Source organism: Leucopleurus acutus (genome assembly GCF_964270905.1).
Source record: "Leucopleurus acutus genome assembly, chromosome: 9".
In the NCBI taxonomy this organism is placed as follows: domain Eukaryota; kingdom Metazoa; phylum Chordata; class Mammalia; order Artiodactyla; family Delphinidae; genus Leucopleurus; species Leucopleurus acutus.
In genome coordinates, this window is record NC_139144.1 from 77075705 (window position 1) to 77094780 (window position 19076).

The following is a 19076-nucleotide window of genomic DNA, read 5'->3' on the forward strand; positions in this document are numbered from 1 at the left end:
AACATAAAGGAAAATAAAATTTGCTAATGTTTTATATTAATTTCCAATTAGCTATTTCTATCTGTTAGGTGTTTCACACAACTGGAGTAAAATCTGATGCTCATAATACAGCTGTTAGTAGTTGCTTGTGAATTGATTACAACTTGAAAAGACGTTGGATTGCCACAGAGTTCTGGGACATAATTTATTACTTTTTATGTATGAGGGGAGTAACTAGGAACACTATATTACCTCATTTTAATGCTCATGGATAACTTGTAGGGTTGTCATGTCCTATTTAACTATTGTGAAACCTGGGTCAAAGAGATCAGGTAACTTGTCTTAGGTCACACAGCTAGTAAATGTTAGTGCTTAATTCAGTCCCAAGGCTGTTTATCACCAAAGAACTTTTTACCCCCAAAGCACCCCGACCCTAACCACTAGGTTCCATTATACCGTAGTGACTTTCAAAGACTTTTGGACATGACCCACAGAAAGAGTTATGCTTTACATCACAATCCAGTGCCTACATCCGTGTACCTACATAATAGAAACAAAATTTTCACAAATAGTTCATTTATTGACTGATACCATGATGTACTCTGACACTTTCTATTCTATCCTATTTTCAAAAAAATGGTAGTTGTGACCCACTCAATTGATAAAATGACCAATTACTAGGTCTCTATCTGTATTTTGAAAGCTCCTGATCTAAATGCCTTTAGACATCTTCCAGTCTACCGTCCAATTATAAAAAGTATATGTATATCATTTACTAATGAATCAAAACTGTATGGATCAGTTACTAGAGGTCATCTTAATAATATATTCCAAATTTTTTCTCTTCTCTGGTCCTTGAATACACTAATGAGATCCTTATCTTCAGAAAAGCTGCTAATATAAAGCACAATGCCTTATCACTAAAAAATCAAATACGACACAATCTAGGAAGGTGTATGTAAGCAGGAGGAAACACGTTAGAGCCACCTCAATCTATGTATGTTGGTCTATGATATCAAGAGCATTGAGTTTTCTTCCCAAGATTAATGTCTTTTTGTGAAAACACTTGAGAGTATCAAATACCACCAGGGTACCAAGAATTTGAGTCCAGCTCAAAGGCATTATTGTGTTCAAGCCTATTTCCTCCAGCCTCTCTCTCCTATCTACCCTCTGTCCCTTGCTCTAGTTTCATCTCCCTGTCCATGAGGTCCATGCTGTACAACCAAGGATTGCAGAGATGAAGGCTGACAGGTACTGGAATTGTTCTCTTCCCTGACCCTTCCTCTACTTCACCCCATGTGGCCTAATCTTCACTATACATTTTTTAAAGATACTTGCAAAGTGTAATATAGTTTCAATGCACATGTATATACTTTAAATAACCATTCTGGCCAAGAAAGGACTTTCAGTACTCTCAGGCAAATGACTCTTGGTATATAATTATACTTTTTTTTTGTATGTATGAAAAAATTTTTTTCAATGAGCACCTAATTCCTAGAGCTGCACTGAAATGTTTTAGTTTAGTTTAAACCAACTAATACTTTCTAACAAGTGTGAGTCTTTCTCTGAACATCTACTGAAATACCAACATGGAGGACCAGTTTTACAAATGTCCTTAAATTGAACACAAATATCTTTTGCATGGATAAACTACTGAGAGCGATAGAAACTACAGCAAAATTATTTCACTAATTCAATATTTTATTTGGTGTCAAGGCATATTAAATTTTTGAGTTAAGTCATTTCATTAGTGAAACAAACCGTCTAGAAAATATTATCCATTGTGCCACTAGAATTGAAGAGGAGTTAAGTCTCATTTATTGAAGCATTTACTTTTTTATATCCACTTAGGTATAAAACTTTTGTTAAGAAAGATAACACTTTTTATTGCATTATATAATTTCATATTTTACAGGAGTCAATAATGCAAATTCATAAGCATAAATATACATGATGCAACCATTAAAAGATTTAAAACTGGAAACTAGAATTTTAACAGGCAAAATACTTAAAAATACTTAATATGGCTTTTAAGAAAAGTAACTTGAGAAATGATTTGTTATTGCCCCATTCTAGTAACTTCTCATCAAGTGAACATAAAATTATGATCTCTTTAAAATGGTACTTGTTATCTAAGCCAATGTTGCATACATGTAGTATGCAATGATTCAGGCTTTCTTAAATATACATATGTACATATATATAGATATACAGTACACAGACAGTTGCTTTAATACCCCTGAACATCTTGAGTAAAACTATTATGACTTTTCTATTATAAAACTACTTGAAAAGTGGGTATAACTTCTTGGTATTGCAGTTCAATCCTACAGAACTGAAAAAAAAAAAACCCTAAATGTTGATTATAAATACACTTTACAAAAAACTGAATAGTGGTCCTGCACTCATACTTTATATTGCAGTGAAAACATTTGATTCATTTAAAGGTATTTACATCTTGTTGTCCTTGGTTTCTGTGTGAAATATACAGAAGAATGAGAATATTGTAGGCAGGCCTATTTGTTAGGTTTTTCTACTTCATTTTTGTGTAAGTTTCAAATCTTCTTTTGAATTGTTTGTTTCTATTTGCCTTGTATTACTGCTGCTGCTGCTTCTTTTGGTGTTCTGGGAACACTGGGTGACTTTACTTCTAGGAACAGGAAGAAAAGATTTAACTCTTGAAACACCCAACTCAGTCTTTGATTTACTGTTGCTGCATTCGGTCGCTTGACGGCTGCTGAGAGGACTGACCTCCTGTAAGAAAGGCAAACAAAATAGCTTGTCAATTTGACATTGTTCCCAACTTCTGTGATCAGTCCTAACTTCCTCCTCTCTGTCCCTGAACACGCAGGTAGGAGTTTCTCTCTTAAGTTCTCATGAAAAAATGAACAAAAGACAATGGAGGGGAGAAGCTGAATGCTTAATGTCTTATAGACCCACTGGCTGATTTTCATTAGGTCCTTTGTGGTATCACAAAAGTGCTAGACACAGGAGTCAGTGAATCGAGTGCCAGAATCTGGGGTCTCCTCACCAGCTGGAGCTGTATGAAGTCCTAGGCCTGAGGAAATCAAACTGGACTACTCCAACCATCTTTAAGCAGTTCTACAATTCAGCTCTTTCACCTTGAGCACATCACTTAATTTTTCTGCCTTTAGATCTAATTGGACTATTACTCAACACATATTTTGAATGTTTACAAGACAAACACTGTTCTAGGTGCTCGGCTTACAGTAGAGAACGTAAAAGAGCACCATCCTTGCTCTGATGGAGCTTCGCTGTAGTGAATTAAAGTTCCTGCGTAGCAATTCTCTATGACTAAGGAGCTCAAGATCTTCCATTCTTGGAAACTGCATGCTCTTGTCTTCCTAGTGTTTCAGAACTCTTCTGGACCTGGTCTAGGTCTCTCATTTTGCCCCCGAGGAACCAGAGTTGGATAGGTGAGCGTGATGATGCTGGGATAAGACCTTTTACTCATGCTGTTTTCCCTGATCTTGAGTTCACTTGGGTAGGCCTCACTTCATGTTTGCCAGGTGGCAGAACTGAACTCAAGTGAGTATGGGCTATGACAGGTGAAGAGGAAAGGGTTCCATGGGAAGAAGGAAGGGTGAAGATGGGTATGTTGTTGAAATAGTAAATTACATGTAAAAATAAGTTATGTGACGTTTAAGGACATATTTGGAAAGAAATGGGGTGGAAAATAAGGAGGATGAGAGATCAGAGGTATGTGTTGGAGAGTGGGTCTAAGCCCTGGCTGCACATGAGAATCACCAAGGAGCTTTTAAAAACCCCAACGTCCAGGTTGTACCTTGGACCAATTACATCAGAACCTCTAGAGCATGTGGTCCAGGTACCGGGGATTGGAAAAAAAAAAATCCTCAAGTGGATTTCATTATGCCACCAGAATGAGAACTTCTGCTTTAGGGGGTTTAATTTGCATCTTAATGAGAAGAAAACATTTATTAGTATCTACTCTCCTGATGATTTAAATCTGTATTTTTAAATCTGTATTTATGTAAATTGTTTAAGAAGGCTGGCTGACATGCTACCTTATTAAATAGGCCCCTCTCTGGCCGCATAGGAGAAAGTGATTTCAACTAACACAGACAGCTCTTACTTCTAAAGGGAATTACTTCCTGATAATAGAAGAGACTGGGCATCTAACCAAGAAATGCTCGCTGAGTTTCTCACAGTAGAAGAGGTTATGAGCCTGTGAAGCTCTCAGGAGGCTGGCAAATGCCAAGTGAGTATACTTCACCCTCTGCTGGCAGGTTCTGAGAAGAACATCTAGCCACGGGGAACAGTCCTCACAATGCGTTCAGTGGGCAAAGCAAGAGGGGGCAGCTGTCCTCCTAATACCCGCATCAAACCGCACATTTAAAAAACCCTATGGTTCTTTCTGAAGAGCCCAGAAAGTATAAAATGATCCATTTTTTAAAAAGGTCCCTTTTAAAACAAAGCTTAGCCTCCCTTCAGTACTATTTTTCTGGACAGTACCTCATTGTAGCAACCCAATATGGTCCTGTGACAGAGAAAGAGGTACAAAACTGTCTTCATTATCCAACAGCTGCCACTCACTACCAGTCAACCATTTTATATAGGAAAGTGACTGGGCCCCGTGGACAAAGAGTCGCTCATCACACCCCTTCCCACTGGCTGCTGCGCAAGGAATCCTGAAGAGGGGTCCTGGAGGCCCAAGAAAGGTGTTCTGAACCCCAGCTCCTGAACAAATATTTTCCAGCCAGAATTCTCCGCAGGGACCCCAGGTCACCTCCTCAGTCATCCTCCCTTACCTGCTCTCCAAACTATGCTTTTGCTGTGCTTCTAAACTGTTCCCAATTGGGGGAAAAAAGCAAATACTATATACAGAGTAAGCCAGACAGGTCATGCTCGTCTTCACAGATCATGTTATGTATTTTTTATACAAGAACTCAGCCTTGTTAATATTCCCCGCAACACACACAGCTTCCGCGTAACTAATCAGGACTGAAACCTAACGAAGCCGTGAGAGAGCAGGGGCAGGGGAGCCCAGGGCTGTCTGGTGATCAAAGGAGGGTTAATAATGTAATTCTGCTGTAATTCTGCACTCCCCCCCCCCCCCCCACAACAGGTTTGTGTCAGCTGCCATGCGAGGGGGTGAGAACAGGATGTGAACCACAATCGACATGGCTTGGTGAGCTTACAAAATATGCATCCTCATAAAATCACTACCGGATAAGAAGTAGTTTTATTGTTTCTATTCACCCAGGAGTACCATGCTGGGCCATCTCCACTCTTGGCATTTATTAACCAATCGTATAAGTTATTTCAAGAGGTTGAGGAACTCTATTGGAATCCTGGCTCTTCTATTTGACATTCTGATTTGTTTTTAAAAGAAAGTCTCTCACTGAAACATGCATGACATGGCAAGTTAAAGTAAACCAGAATGAGATTTTGTGTGTGTGTGTGTAGATCTTTATCATCACTCAGCACTTTGCTAAAATTAACTCTAGTTTTCCAAAATAGTGCTCAAATGAAATTCACTATCCCATTTTAAAATACAGCAATAGAAGACAGAAATCTAGTTTCAGCACAAACAAATGAAAACAAATGGAAAAGACACCCAAAATTCTGGCATCAAATAGAAGGAAAAAGAATGCTTTTCTATGTGATTCTTTCAAGCTATTATCCAAACAATAATTTTTCTAACCTTGATTACCTTAGAGAACACTTTTGCCTTTATCCTATTTATTTCCCAACTATGGTTTAAAAGTAACTGTGATGCACACTGAAAGATTTGTGAAGTCAAATTCCACAACAGTCCTTCTCTGTCCCATTTTGGAGGGAAAGGGGACACTTACCTTTTGTGACACTGGCATTCTTGGATTATTAACAGTTGCTGAAAATGCAGGGTGGTTTCCTGAACGATCAAACCTCCCTAACTCATCCCCGGAATCAGCAATCTGGAAGATATACAGTTTATCAAGTCACCGTGGAAAACCCACAACAGAAGTGGGATCCTTCTCTTACTGTCAGAAGCTCTACAGAACAGAACTGCAAGTCCCATAATGTTCATATGAAGACCTGAAGTCTTCATGTGAAACTAACGGCAAATGCATGAGACATAGCCTCTAAGGAAAAAGTCTTTTAAAGTCAGAAGAAGACAACCAGATGAGCCCTAATGAAAAAAAAAAAAAACACTTGGCACAAAATGAAAGGATATAAAATTTGCAAGATTTTCATTGTTACCTTATTTTTCCAGAGGTTAAGTATTTCGACGCATTTGCAGCAACATTAAATAAGTTAGTCAGTTCTACTTTGGCCAGAGATTAGGACTGTCTAAATACAATAGGTGAGTCTTTGGGCGGAAGCTGCACAAGTTATAACTACCTTCTTATGCTCCCTTTCAAGTAAAAGGCATTTATCAAGGAAGTTTGGTCAAATCTGCTGCAGATATCAGGTGCCAAAACAGGTTGAACTTGATGCTGTTAATGCTTCGAGATTTTGGGTCACTGATTTCCGGATTTGCATCTCAAATTTCACAGCTTGAAGACTTTGACTAAACAGATTACACAGGCCACTTATTTTTTTTATTTGTAAGGAAAGTTGCCATTCTATCCAGAACACAAGGCTGCTGTAATGCTCTCTTACTGACTGGTGACTTATGGGCCAAAGTTAGGAATACGAAAAGGAAAAGGATGTATTGGTGTAATTTGTGGTAACGCAATGAACACTTCAGGTTTTTCAGAGAAGGTGTGCTACATAGAGCTCGCTTATCGTAGAAGGGGTATTTTGGAAGAAAGGGCTTTTCTAAGCAAGGTAAGGGATGTTCTGATTTGGAGCATTAACATGCTATTTGATAGGGAATTTCTGGCAGGGAGTGAGAGTTATGACGTGGCTCTAAGAAGTCTCTCGAATGCTGGGTGGAACCATTCAATGTCCTCCCCCAAGCGTCCTGCTTACCTTGCTTATATCAGATTCAGACTTGCTGGAGCACATGCTCTGAAGTTCCGTGACAAGGTCCGCTTCATCATCCGAACCCAGAGAGAGTCTTTGATCCAAATTCAACGCCAAAGATAGATCATTCTCTAGAGACCTAAAAAGTTTTTAACATCCTTTAAAGGCATCCATCAATGTCACGCAGCAACCCACTCCCACCCACTCCCGCTGGACTTTGAAAACTCCCACTTAAAATTCTCAATAGGGTAAAATTTTACTACACAAAGAAATCTACTTTCACTTAAAACATTCCAGTCTTACTCTTCCCTCTTCTTCTCTGTCTCCAAAGATAAAGCTAAGACACTGTGTGCAGGGGGCAGTGTGATAATGGAGTAAATAGGAATTTACCACATATTAGCAATATGACCACAGGTCAGGTTTTCTTTTTGTCCTCAACACCTCACTCAGTTCCTGGGTTCCCTTCTCTCTAACAAATTCCTTATACCTACAACATAGAGTTATCACAAATATTATATAGGCTGTTGAATACAACAGATCTAACAGTGGACCCGGCAGAAACAAGCATGTGATGCAGATTCAATGACCCCCCTCATCCCCTTCTGTAATTCTGTGAACCAGGGCACAGGGTCCTCAATGCTACCTGCCAAGTGATTGAGCACACAATTTACTGGGCTACGCTGGGGACCTATTTACAAACTACCAAGCATTTTTATTCTATGATAAATAATTCCTTATTTCAGCTTGCTTACAAGTTTGGAGGTATAATCAACAATTCCTAGGAGCAACATAAGAAAAAAAATAAGTCATGCTAGGTTTCTGTAAATCTATCATTAAAAAAAAAACAGGGCTTCCCTGGTGGCGCAGTGGTTGAGAGTCCGCCTGCCGATGCAGGGGACGCGGGTTTGTGCCCCGGTCCAGGAAGATCCCACATGCCGCAGAGCGGCTGGGCCCGGGAGCCATGGCTGCTGAGCCTGCGTGTCCGGAGCCTGTGCTCCGCAACGGGAGAGGCCACAACGGTGAGAGGCCCGTGTACCACAAAAAAAAAAAAAAGGTCATCTAAAAGTCTGTTTAAAAGTTCACAAGTGCAGGATGTTACCATATCTTTGTCAAATGCATTAATAATAACTATCAAATTTGGTACAAAATGAAGCCAATGATAAAAGCAAAATAGGCTAAGAAACTTTTTTTAAGAAATTCATAGTTGCACAGACTAATCATGAGAATGTGTATTGTTTGTTATGAGTTAAATCTACAAGGGAAACTTACTTTTGTTTTGACAGAGAAGCATTCCTGTTACAATTCAGCTGTAATATAGTCTTATTTTTGATACCTGTTTAAAGAAAAAAAATGTAATCACATTTCAACAGAATGTCCCTGTGCATCTTGAACTCTGTATTTAAAAGAAACAGGCTATGGACTCTGCTGTATTTTCATATTGTTTTTGGATTAAATCCATCTCTTGAAGCCCTGTGGAAGGTCAGGGAATGACCAACAACCTCATGTATTGATATATTTATGACTAAAGACAGTACAACTCACACCACCTGAGGCTCAATTCAGGAATCCTCAACTCTGCTTTCATCAATGGACCCTATTCTAACCAGTCAAGCCCCCACATCCTTAGGCCTTTGTTCTCAAAGTACCTAAAAAGGGGTTAATACGTGCCTTTTGATGATGGTAATTTCCCTTTCTCTCCCTTTGTTTGCCTTCCATGTTACTGACTAGTTACTGACTAGATCTGAAGCAGTTTTTGATGTCTGGGCCCCATGATATATTACAGTGTGGGTGGCCTTGGTGTGTAGAAATTTAACTTTTAATTGCTTTGCGTTTTACGGAAAACAAAATAGGAACAGTATACAAAAAGTCACAGCATTAAAACAAATACTGCATATCACACCAATGTTCTTCAAACTGCATATTTCAACCCATTTAAAAAAACAAACAATAGGAAATATCAGATTGCACAGGTTGCAGTAAATATATAAATTTGTATCAGTTATAGACACATGCAGATGCATAGGTTTGTGTATACTGGTCAGGCTTTAAAATATATTTCTCACTATGGGTTATGGTCAAAAAAGTTTGAGAAACACTAAAACATTTTAGACTCAAAATGTCTTTCTGTAACACACACTGTAATTTTATAAGTTCATTAACACAGTTGCTTCTGAGTTAATTCTAAAATTGTACGAATGGTGCTAGCACAGATTAATCTCTAAAGAATGATTTTGAAAAGTAAGTCGAATTTGATATATCCTGATTAAAAGCAGATCATCAAAGAGTCTCTGTATATTTCCTCATCCATACTTTCCTCATTGTTGTCAGAAAGCAATGACTAGGTTTCCCCTAATTACCATGTAAGTGCACAGCCTTGGGCCCTGCTCTCCAGAAGCCTGTGACCAACCCCTCAGCCTTGGTTTAGGTCAGGAAATAAAAAGGCTGTGTCTTTATTAAATTTTATGAGTTTCCATAGTGGTCTGCATGGAATGCAAAAGGGTTCTATTTCTGGTTTGTTTTTTTCTTTTTTAAACCAATGATGTCAAAAAATCAAAAATCAACCCAAACATGGTTGTAATAATTTTATTTTAATTTATTTTTGCCGTACGCGGGCCTCTCACTGTTGTGGCCTCTCCTGTTGCGGAGCACAGCCTCCGTACGAGCAGGCTCAGCGGCCGTGGTTCACGGGCCCAGCCGCTCTGCGGCATGTGGGATCTTCCCGGACCGGGGCATGAACCCGTGTCCCCTGCATCAGCAGGCGGACTCTCAACCACTGTGCCACCAGGAAAGCCCTGTTGTAATAATTTTTATATCAAATGTAATTATTAGAAAAAGTTACTATTATAAAAAAATTAAAAACTAAAGGCATGTCCACCTTTGGTCCTTAACCAATCAGTGGTTCATGCACCTAAACACTGGCCAATGCATTTTATAAACCTCTGCGTTGAAGTCAGTGTAAACTACGGTTGCACACAATTTTATTCATCGAAGTTTTCATGTTTCAAAGAATATTTGATATATCCAATAGCTGTACAACTAATAATTATTTTAAAAATATAAATGAATTTAAAATAATTTATAAGTCAATTTTACCTGATACAGTCTGCCAAGTTAGACTTATTTCCATAATATTGTTTTAAGTTCATATTCACTTTATGGATTTTGTCTGTCAACTCTAAAGTAAAGTATTGATATATATTGACATTGCTTATTGTTCAGGAAAGCAGCTGGTCCTGAGCCCTAAAGGAATCCTAATGCACTTGGAAACGATACAGTGAAGAGCCTGCACGGGTGTCCTTCTTTGAGTGCCATGGATTATTTTGAGTGGCACAGACTGAAGAAAACAGCATTGGACTCGCCAGGAACGAAAACAGGGATTGCAGAACCCCCTGTTTGTAGAAGTGAATTGGAGCAGGTAACCAAGGGTTTCTGAGCCTCAGTTTTGCTCTCTGTAAATGGAGATGATAATCCTCATGGTAGAGCCCTTCTGGATACTCTCAAGGGATCAACAGGTAAAAGGTATAATCCTTGTTACAGAAAGTCATCTGAGGGAGACTCTTTGCTCTACTGGGGGGCTAGAGTCTCATGACTTTATTCCCTGAATCAAACACTCTAACTTTAGGAAGTAAGGGCAAGCCTTTGGGATCAGAATGTATCCCATTATAAATACATAAAACTTATCTTTAAAATGAGAGTTTATATTTTTTTTCAGTGACTGTCCATTCAGTCATTTAAAAAAGTGCTCACAATTTATTTTCACATACTTGGGGTAATTACAGAACTCTGGCATGTACTGATATGGTTAAAACCATATTAAATTTTTATTAAAAATCAATACAAGCTTCAATATAAAAATATAGTAATAAAAGCAACTTTTTCTGCTTTAAGAAAGATTTTAGGCATCATATTCTTTTATTTAGCAACCCCATTGCTGTCAACTTGCCATAAAATTACATAAAACAGAACATTTTGGGGTGCAAGGGGGCTCCTGAAGACCTCAATTACATGTAACAGAAATCCACAATGCATATGAGGTTGGAACATCTTTTCAAATATGATTGCCTTTAGGGAGGACATTTAAAATTTGTGCAACTGATTATGCTATTATCAAAGCCAAAAGGAAGAGGTTTAATAATTTATTAGAATGTAAACTTTATGAGGGGAGGTATTTTTATCTCCTGTTTTCACTGCTGTATTTCCAGTGCTTAGAATAAAACTTGGTACACAGTACATCCCATGTACGAAAAAAATGTGTAAAGCTGACTCACTTGTAAAGACCTTAAACTGGTATCAAATACGTCTATAACACATACTTCTAAAAATTTAAGGTTGGCTTAGGAATGCATGTTGGCATATTTCTTTCCTTTTATGTGTCAATTTGTATTACATAAATATAATTGTGTGCATCCCAAGAAAATCAAATTAATAAAAAGCAGATGACCATTAACATGGTAAAGATTTAATTTCAGAATTCTAGTATGAAAGATTATTTTTTCAGGTAGGGGGCTCTCAAATATTTTTGCAGTGTAACTACCACGTGTTTTATTCCATGAAAATATGTATCTGAAATACTCAGAATTTTGCTTTGTTGAATGCAGAGTGATAAAAATAAAGCACGTTTGCATTCAGAAACCACCTCATGGATGCCCCCCTTACCTTCCTCACTCAGGTCCGGCTTGTTCCAGGTGGGTGAAGAGAACCGGCCAGACTTCTTGCGAGGACTGGTGCTCACCTTTCTCCAGGCACCACTCTCTTTCTTCTTGCTGCAACTGTTGTAACTTGAAACTATGGATAAAGGGAAACTTCCTCCTTTGAAATCAGCTGTATGCTGGTCTAGCTCTGAAATAGCATAAACCATGTTTTGTCAAAAGGACAGAAGCAATAATGCAGTTTCAGAGTCGAGTAAAATCCAGCATTTCCAATACTTAAAGAAATAGCCTCTTCAAAATCACAGGCTTGTAATACCCAAGCAGGCGTTTTGTCAACCAGCAAACTTTACTTTGAAGTCTGGTATTTAAACATGAGCCAGTAATGAAAAAATAGCGAGTTCTAAAGCTGTGTTGTGCAACATCCATTACATGGAGGTAATTTCTCTCATTACAAAGAGAGAAAATAGAGCGCCCTAAAAACAAATTCAAGCAAGCATTACGTAAGAGTGTGAATTTCCTCTCCTCCCAGCATGAACCCACATACCTGCTCTCTGGAGGGGACAGCCATGCAGAACAGCTTTATTAAGCAAGATGCTGAGAGCAGCTCTAACCACAGCCTGCTGTCCCTGGCTAGGGTTTTTAGTTGTTTGCCCAAGGCTGGGTTGTCTTTTCACAGAGGCTCTTGACAATATTGCTTCTTGAACTCTGGGTGCAATGACAGCATTCCACAGCTTAGACATCCACCTTCCGAGAGAGGAGTGGGTTTCACAGTTAGGACCAAACCTCTCAGGAATCACACACAACTCTACGGGGAACAGGTTGGAAGACTGTGCAACAAAACCTAAGTGTTTCTACGGACAGGCTACCTTTCCCAGGTCATTTTGGAATACGTGAAATTATCCAACACCAAAGTAGTTTGAATTTGCCTTAAAAATACAATGTATTTCAAATGAAACTGCTAACATGTCTCTCACATTTTTCTTTATAAGATCCTGGAGAGCTGGAGTGTTGAATGCACAAATAAAATTAAATATATGGAAAGGGAAAAAATACATGGAAAACTTTATATAAGACTAAAGAAGTCTGGAAAAAGATTTCCTGAAAGTCTGTGTCTAAATAGCTTAAACTTATTTGCCATTTTCCTTAATAAGACGCATATATTGTATTTTAGTATTTCTGCAATTGGGATACATTTTATGATCCCTGGCGAATTAAATCTGCCTGCCCCAAGGCAGGGGCTCAGCGTCTGCACGTGGTGGGTTAGCCCTGTAGAGAGGGGATGGGATCAACCAGCCACGGCCTCAGGTGGACTCTTTGCATTAATAGCTGTAGCTGCTGTGGGACTTCAGCCCAAACGTGGAGCACTTAGTGCCAATCAAATTCCTTCAAAAAAGATTACACTTTGTTGCAGCATTAAAAAACAGTTAATACAGTTAAAGGCTGTAGACAAAACTCCATCTCCCAGAATAGGAAAGTTTTCAAAGTTATTAGATACTGACATAAGCCTTTCAAGACCCTTAAAACTATTTACTCAGTATCAAGCATCTATTGTCAGCTGCTTTGTTAATGTCTAGTGACACGTAATTCAGGGGGAAAAAAAGTACACAGGAAAAAGAAGTACTCCTAAAGGTGCTGAAGGGGTAAAGATGATATAACCCTTGGCTAAAACAATATATAATTTTTTTAAAAAGGCAGCTCCTTAATATGGCTGTTGGGCGCTAACTCTCCGTGGCATTTCTGTCCCTCTTGTGTCAGCTGTTGCTCTGGATTATCTTTTCAAGGCTGTTTTACTATCGTAAACCGACTTGGAAAAACAGAGACAGTGTCTCCTTCTGGAGCAGAGGGCAGATTTGTTTCCTGACGATAATGAAAGTTATATGTCCTTCCTGGGCAGATTTGCCAGCATCCCCGTTAGAAAACTGGTGATTCCCAAGCTCACAGTTCCACAGCTTTGATGCAAAGCCAGCATCCACCTGGGCCACTATGCATCACCCCATAGGGCCTGAGGAGGTGGGGAAACCAATGCAAATACGAAGCCTAGGCTGTGGCTGTGCTCTGAGTGATGCAGTGCTGGGTCAGAAGCCACATCCTGAATGTGGCAGGCTAACCTGTCAGCTTGCGGATAAGGTAACAATCTCAGAGCCTCTAGCTCTTGACAATGACCATGCAGCAGACAGGAAAGGCCAAAACTGGTTCCTAAGAATCCTGAGGCTCTGGATGTTAAAAAAAAAAAAAAAAAGGCTTAAATTTACTCATGATACTGATAAAGAAAGGGGTAATTAAATGAATAAATGTATTTCTGCTTTTTAACAAGAAATTGCTGTATACTTTTTAATATAGCACTTCTTGTGTTCCCTCAATTAGCTGTTATTACACTGATAGCTTGTCTTACAATAGAGAAGACATATTATCTGCATACCCCGCTTTCCAAAATAGATTTCTGTCCAGGATGCCAGAAAGTACAGAATCAAATCTAACAGCGAATCACAGAACCCTTACTAAGTAAGCTGGAATGGTGACAAATTTTTTCCTCCTTTCAATTTCCTTCTAATTTTCTATTTCATTAACCTTACTGTATATATGTCTGTTTTCATAAGCTGCTCTAAAACACAGTAAGTACATAAGTCTCATTAATAAAAGAGGAAGCTTTTCAATTCATCAACAGAATGTAAGTGGGTTTTTTGGGGGGTGGGGTAGGGGGATGGTTACAGGATACTTGACCTAATGTCTCATGTGGGCCTTCCCCAGGAGACACTGCCCAGCAAGTCGCACACGAGTCTGATGAAAGTTTTGTAAACAGGGAAATTGGGATCTATCCAGTCTTAGCAAAGTAGTTTCCTTAGGAAGTACCCACCACATGAGTCACGGTCGTCCTCTGACAGGAGCACAGGGCACTGGCTTTCCTCGGCACAAGGTGGCCCCTTCAGCTTTCTCACCCCCAAACATTCCCTATCAGCCAGGGCTCTACTTCAAATAGGCAAAGAAGGATCGATGACACTTACTTCACTGTCGCTTGGGCGTGCCCTGGGATTACAGGACAAGACAGGAAATACTTTGGCCCAAGAAGTGCTTCCGGTGTGCCCAAGCGGGCCAGGCACGAGTTGAGCTGGCGCCAGACAGCCAGGGCCCAGTCGACCGTCTTGCACACGGGGTCGCAGGGAGAGGGCACCTGACCCCTGAACTAGAGACAGGGAGGGGGAAGACGGGGGCTTGGTTTAGAGCAGTGCTTCTTGTCCTTTTGTTTCGAACACTCCAAAACTAAAAATATAAAAATTCAAACTGTACAACAAAACTGCAGCCAAATCTGATTTTACCTTCACTTGGGGTGGCTGGAAGAGGGCTAGGTAATAACATACTCTATGACGTGTGTTAGCACGAGATACAGATAGAGATCTGCAGCTTATTACATGCAATGAAAGGATTCAGACATGATAGTGCAGTAAGACACCTTGGATGAGGTGTCTTACTTGGATGAATTCTTAAACATCAATTTGGGAAGAAATCGTTTTTCACATGTGTATAGAATTCCTCATAAGGTCTTGCAAATAGCAGGTGTTCAAAAAAGGATTCTGAATAAATGAAATGAAAATTACATTAAATATTTTAATATTTTGGGTAAGTTATAAGACGGCATACCTGGATCTGTGGCATGTTCACCTTGTATTACTTCTAATTCCCCTAGAAGGAAGGCTCAGCTAAAATGATAACTTCATCAAAATGCTCTGACAGCATAAAGAAGTATGTTTTCAAATTTTAAAATGTGCAAATTTTAAGTAATACTGTATAACACAGCTGAATGGGAGAATTATATCTTATAGTTGAATAGTTAATTATATCTTATAAAAGGTCCCTTTTTGGTAGTACAGAGGGGTCACAAAAGGACAAAGATTTGGGCTTCCCTGGTGGCGCAGTGGTTGAGAGTCCGCCTGCCGATGCAGGGGACACGGGTTCGTGCCCCGGTCCGGGAAGATCCCACATGCCGCGGAGCGGCTGGGCTCGTGAGCCATGGCCGCTGAGCCTGCGCGTCCGGAGCCTGTGCTCCGCAACGGGAGAGGCCACAACAGTGAGAGGCCCACGTACCACCAAAAGGACAAAGATTTATTTACTATGAGGAGAAATCTCTCAAATATTTAGAAGTCAGATACAGCAATTGACTCTGTATTTTATAAGAAAGCAGATTCACATAAATCTCTACTTTACCAAGGAATTGATATTAAGACTGAGGATAATACATGAATGTTTTTATGTCCTACATGAAGGGATAGAATTTGGCCTAGAAAAAAATGAAAGAGTGGTTCAGTGATTCTAGCAGCTCCGTTAAAGTAACCTCACTGTGTTACATGAGGCTTTGGGATCTGTTTATCATAGTTTCCCTTTTCTTCAGAAGAGGAACAATCATATTTCTCCCACTTTCTCTGATCCTCTTCCAGAGAGAATGAGATCATGTGCTACAATTAATAGCTGAATATTAATTTCCTACTAAATAAAGTATAACTATTTTTTATTAAATACTAGAAGCCTGGTATTGTCCAAAAAAGGTCTGCTTACTTATATCCCTGTGAGGAGCTGGAAGAAGAAATTTTGATCACGTGCCAGTGTGCTTCTAAGTGCCCCCAAGTATTTGGTTCCATCCTGCAGTTACAAGATTTCTGGCGTTTTGCAGGAGTCATTCATTCCCATTGTACTCCTACGCTGGAATCCGTTTTATTAACCTACTTGAAGTGATTTCTGATAAATGAAAGGCATTACCTCCCCTCCCCTTTCTATTCTTCACAGCACACCCCACTGGACCATTCGCAAACACAATGGAGGAAAGTGTAGAGCCTGAAGCTTGGAACTTTCCTTTCCAAATAAGTAAAATCAATCCTTTTCAAACTATGTTTACCAGAGAGCCAGAGGAGGGAAAAGGAGGTACACTTTACCAGGTAAGATGTACCTTTCAAGGAAAATTAGCATGGCCCCTGCGCAAGAAAGACACGCAAATTCGTGAAGCGTTCCATGTTTTTCTCTTGGGCAAACCAGGGATTTTGATGTGTCAGTGTAGGTTCCTCCTATCTGATAAGAAAAGGCACCGTTCTGGTGATAATGGAGGAGGCTGTGCATGTGTAGGGAGCAAGAGGTAGATGGGAAATCTCTGTACCCTCTTTTCAATTTTATTGTAAACCTAACACTGCTCTAAAAAAAAGTCTTTAAGAAAAAAAACTGGTATCTTTTGCAATTATTTAGGTGAATTTTTTGGCAATAAGATTTAAATATTAATAGTGATGAAGTTAATGGAAGTATCAATAATCTGAAAAGCTGTATACCTATGACTGTCTTTGCCTCACCTTCCTACTGGTTGAGGTCATATAATAGATGGGCTTTGGTCAAAAGAATATATTTACAACCAGGCAACTGACTTTAGCAGAGCTTGGGACAGAGGATTTCTGATTCAATTAGGAATTTCAGATATTAACGCAAATCACCACTAGCAGGCACTGTTCACTGAATTACCAAAGGCATTCCCATCCCACACTTCTCCCTCCACCCGCCTCCCATGGCCCCAACTCCACAAACGCATGTTCGTTCACACACTCTAACATAACGGACACTGAATTTTGTTCAGGAACTTGGTGGAGAGCTTTGGCCTTGGGAAGGCAGTTCTAGCCAAGGTCTCTGGCGGAGAGGTGTGCATGAAACCAGTGGTGAATGAAACCATTCAGGGGAAATCTTTCTGGGAGTTTCAGAAAAAGATTCCTTCCCCCTGATAAGGAGGAGAGAAAGGAAGCCGAAGTTCCCTCTCTGCACAGCATCCTGCTTCCTGCCTATGAACAAGTTTGTGTGAGGGCGTGATGCCCAAAGTCCTGCAATCCTGAAGGGAGGTCAAGAGACTCACCCAGACCTGGGACCTGACATCACAGAGGTGTGAATGGACATTATCAACACCTACTGCAAGGCATCTGGTTATGTAAGGGAAAAAAGCCTTCTGTGTGTGTGAAGCAGCTAGCAGTGGGGTGTTGTGTTACCTACAGCTTAAAATCCTGTGCTGATACAATGAAGATCCTGTCCTCCAAGTGTGGCCCAACTGTGCAGGATTAAATGATAAAATCTTGCTAAATCGAGCTCTTTTATTTCAAGTCCACCCAGACACTCAGCTACTGGCCCAACTTATAAATATTAAATAGTGATATACTCGAGTTGGTCAGCACTGAATTAATTTTGTTATCTTGATAGAATACAGAATATTTTATTATTCTGAAAAATCACTAAAAGTGATTATTATTCTTGAAAATGTGTCAACCGACAGAGATTTCTAATTTTTTTCATGTGACTTTTTAATAGCGCACTGTAACAAATATTAAAACTAGCTTGAGGGATGCATAATGAAGGCTCCAAGGAAGCAGTAGCTTTTCCTTAAGAAGAGTGATTAATTTTCTAATCTTGTTTCCCACAGCGTTTAGAACTTGGAGAGACTCCTCGAGAATAGTTAATAAAAAAAATAAAACCTATTTGTTTTTTAAAATACTTAATATAGTCCAGAAACTGCTATGGGTTTTACATGCATTATCCTATTTAACCCTTGCATATCCCCAAATTTTACTTGCTGGAAGCCACACAGTAAGTGGCACAGCTCAAGCCTGGGTCACCTGACACTAAAGGCCCCTCTCCCAGCAATAGGCTGTGCCTGTGGTTTGTTACCTTATTCACGACTTTCCTCCTTAGGAACCTCTGCAGCAGCCCCTGCATGGGCTCGCCATCCCACCGCAGCTGTACCCAGCGGAAATGCTGCTGCACCAGCAAGTCGGAGCCCTGGAGACAGGCCTTGGCAATGGTTCCCAACAAAAAGCAGTTCTCATGAAAGTAATAACATTCGGACGTTCTGTTTCCTGAAACAAACCAAAAGCAACAGTCCAACCTCAGCAAGCCACAGTAGGGGACAAGTTCAAATAAGTGAAAGAAAGACGACCATGAAGCATAACATGTGCTCTGGGAAACAGAAAGATTAGAAGGATCTCACAGCAGCCTGCTTCTCAGCATGGTCTCTCTACCATCTTTACCTTTTTGGAAAGTACAGGGGCTTTCAGTGCTGCGATTTTCCAGAGGTCCCAGAAAGTCCCCCAGTAACTCAGACAATGAAGATTTTTCCAAATTCTCTAAGATGATGATGATTTTCTTGTTAGCAGGAGATTGTTTCACTGGGATCAGACATGCTGTGGTCAAAAAGGAAATTCAGTGATTAAAGATTTTACAAAAACCTATAAAAACTGGCAAAGATTTAAGTGTTAGCAAAGACGTGACACAATGGGAATGCTCTGACATTGCTGGGAGAGTACAGAATTCTGGAAAACAGTTTGGCATTACTGAATACAGTTGAAGATACACAGACACAATGATCCAACATTAGTTCCACAACAGATTCCAAATGGAATCAACTCAAATCTCTACCAACAATAGACTAGATAGGAGTATATTCATACAACGGATATGAAAGTGAACAAATCACAGCTACAAGCAACCGCATGAAGACTTGTCACA

The 19076-nt window shown here is 39.7% G+C and overlaps 1 protein-coding gene across 4 annotated transcripts in view; it reads right to left on the minus strand.

The window, feature by feature from the left end:
* Positions 1-1870: 1870 nt before the first annotated feature.
* CTTNBP2 (cortactin binding protein 2) overlaps positions 1871-19076 on the minus strand; it is a gene marked incomplete at its 5' end in the record, with an annotated part of 152598 nt that continues 135392 nt past the window's right edge. For all 4 annotated transcript variants that reach the window (XM_082846962.1, XM_082846961.1, XM_082846960.1 and 1 more), the window contains 9 exons: positions 1871-2733; positions 5817-5918; positions 6919-7051; positions 8182-8245; positions 11569-11751; positions 12106-12305; positions 14564-14742; positions 18240-18427; positions 18599-18751. In XM_082846962.1, the coding sequence (XP_082703088.1) occupies positions 2518-2733; positions 5817-5918; positions 6919-7051; positions 8182-8245; positions 11569-11751; positions 12106-12305; positions 14564-14742; positions 18240-18427; positions 18599-18751 (1418 nt within the window). In that variant the 3' untranslated portion in view covers positions 1871-2517. The remainder of the gene's footprint in view (positions 2734-5816; positions 5919-6918; positions 7052-8181; positions 8246-11568; positions 11752-12105; positions 12306-14563; positions 14743-18239; positions 18428-18598; positions 18752-19076) is intronic.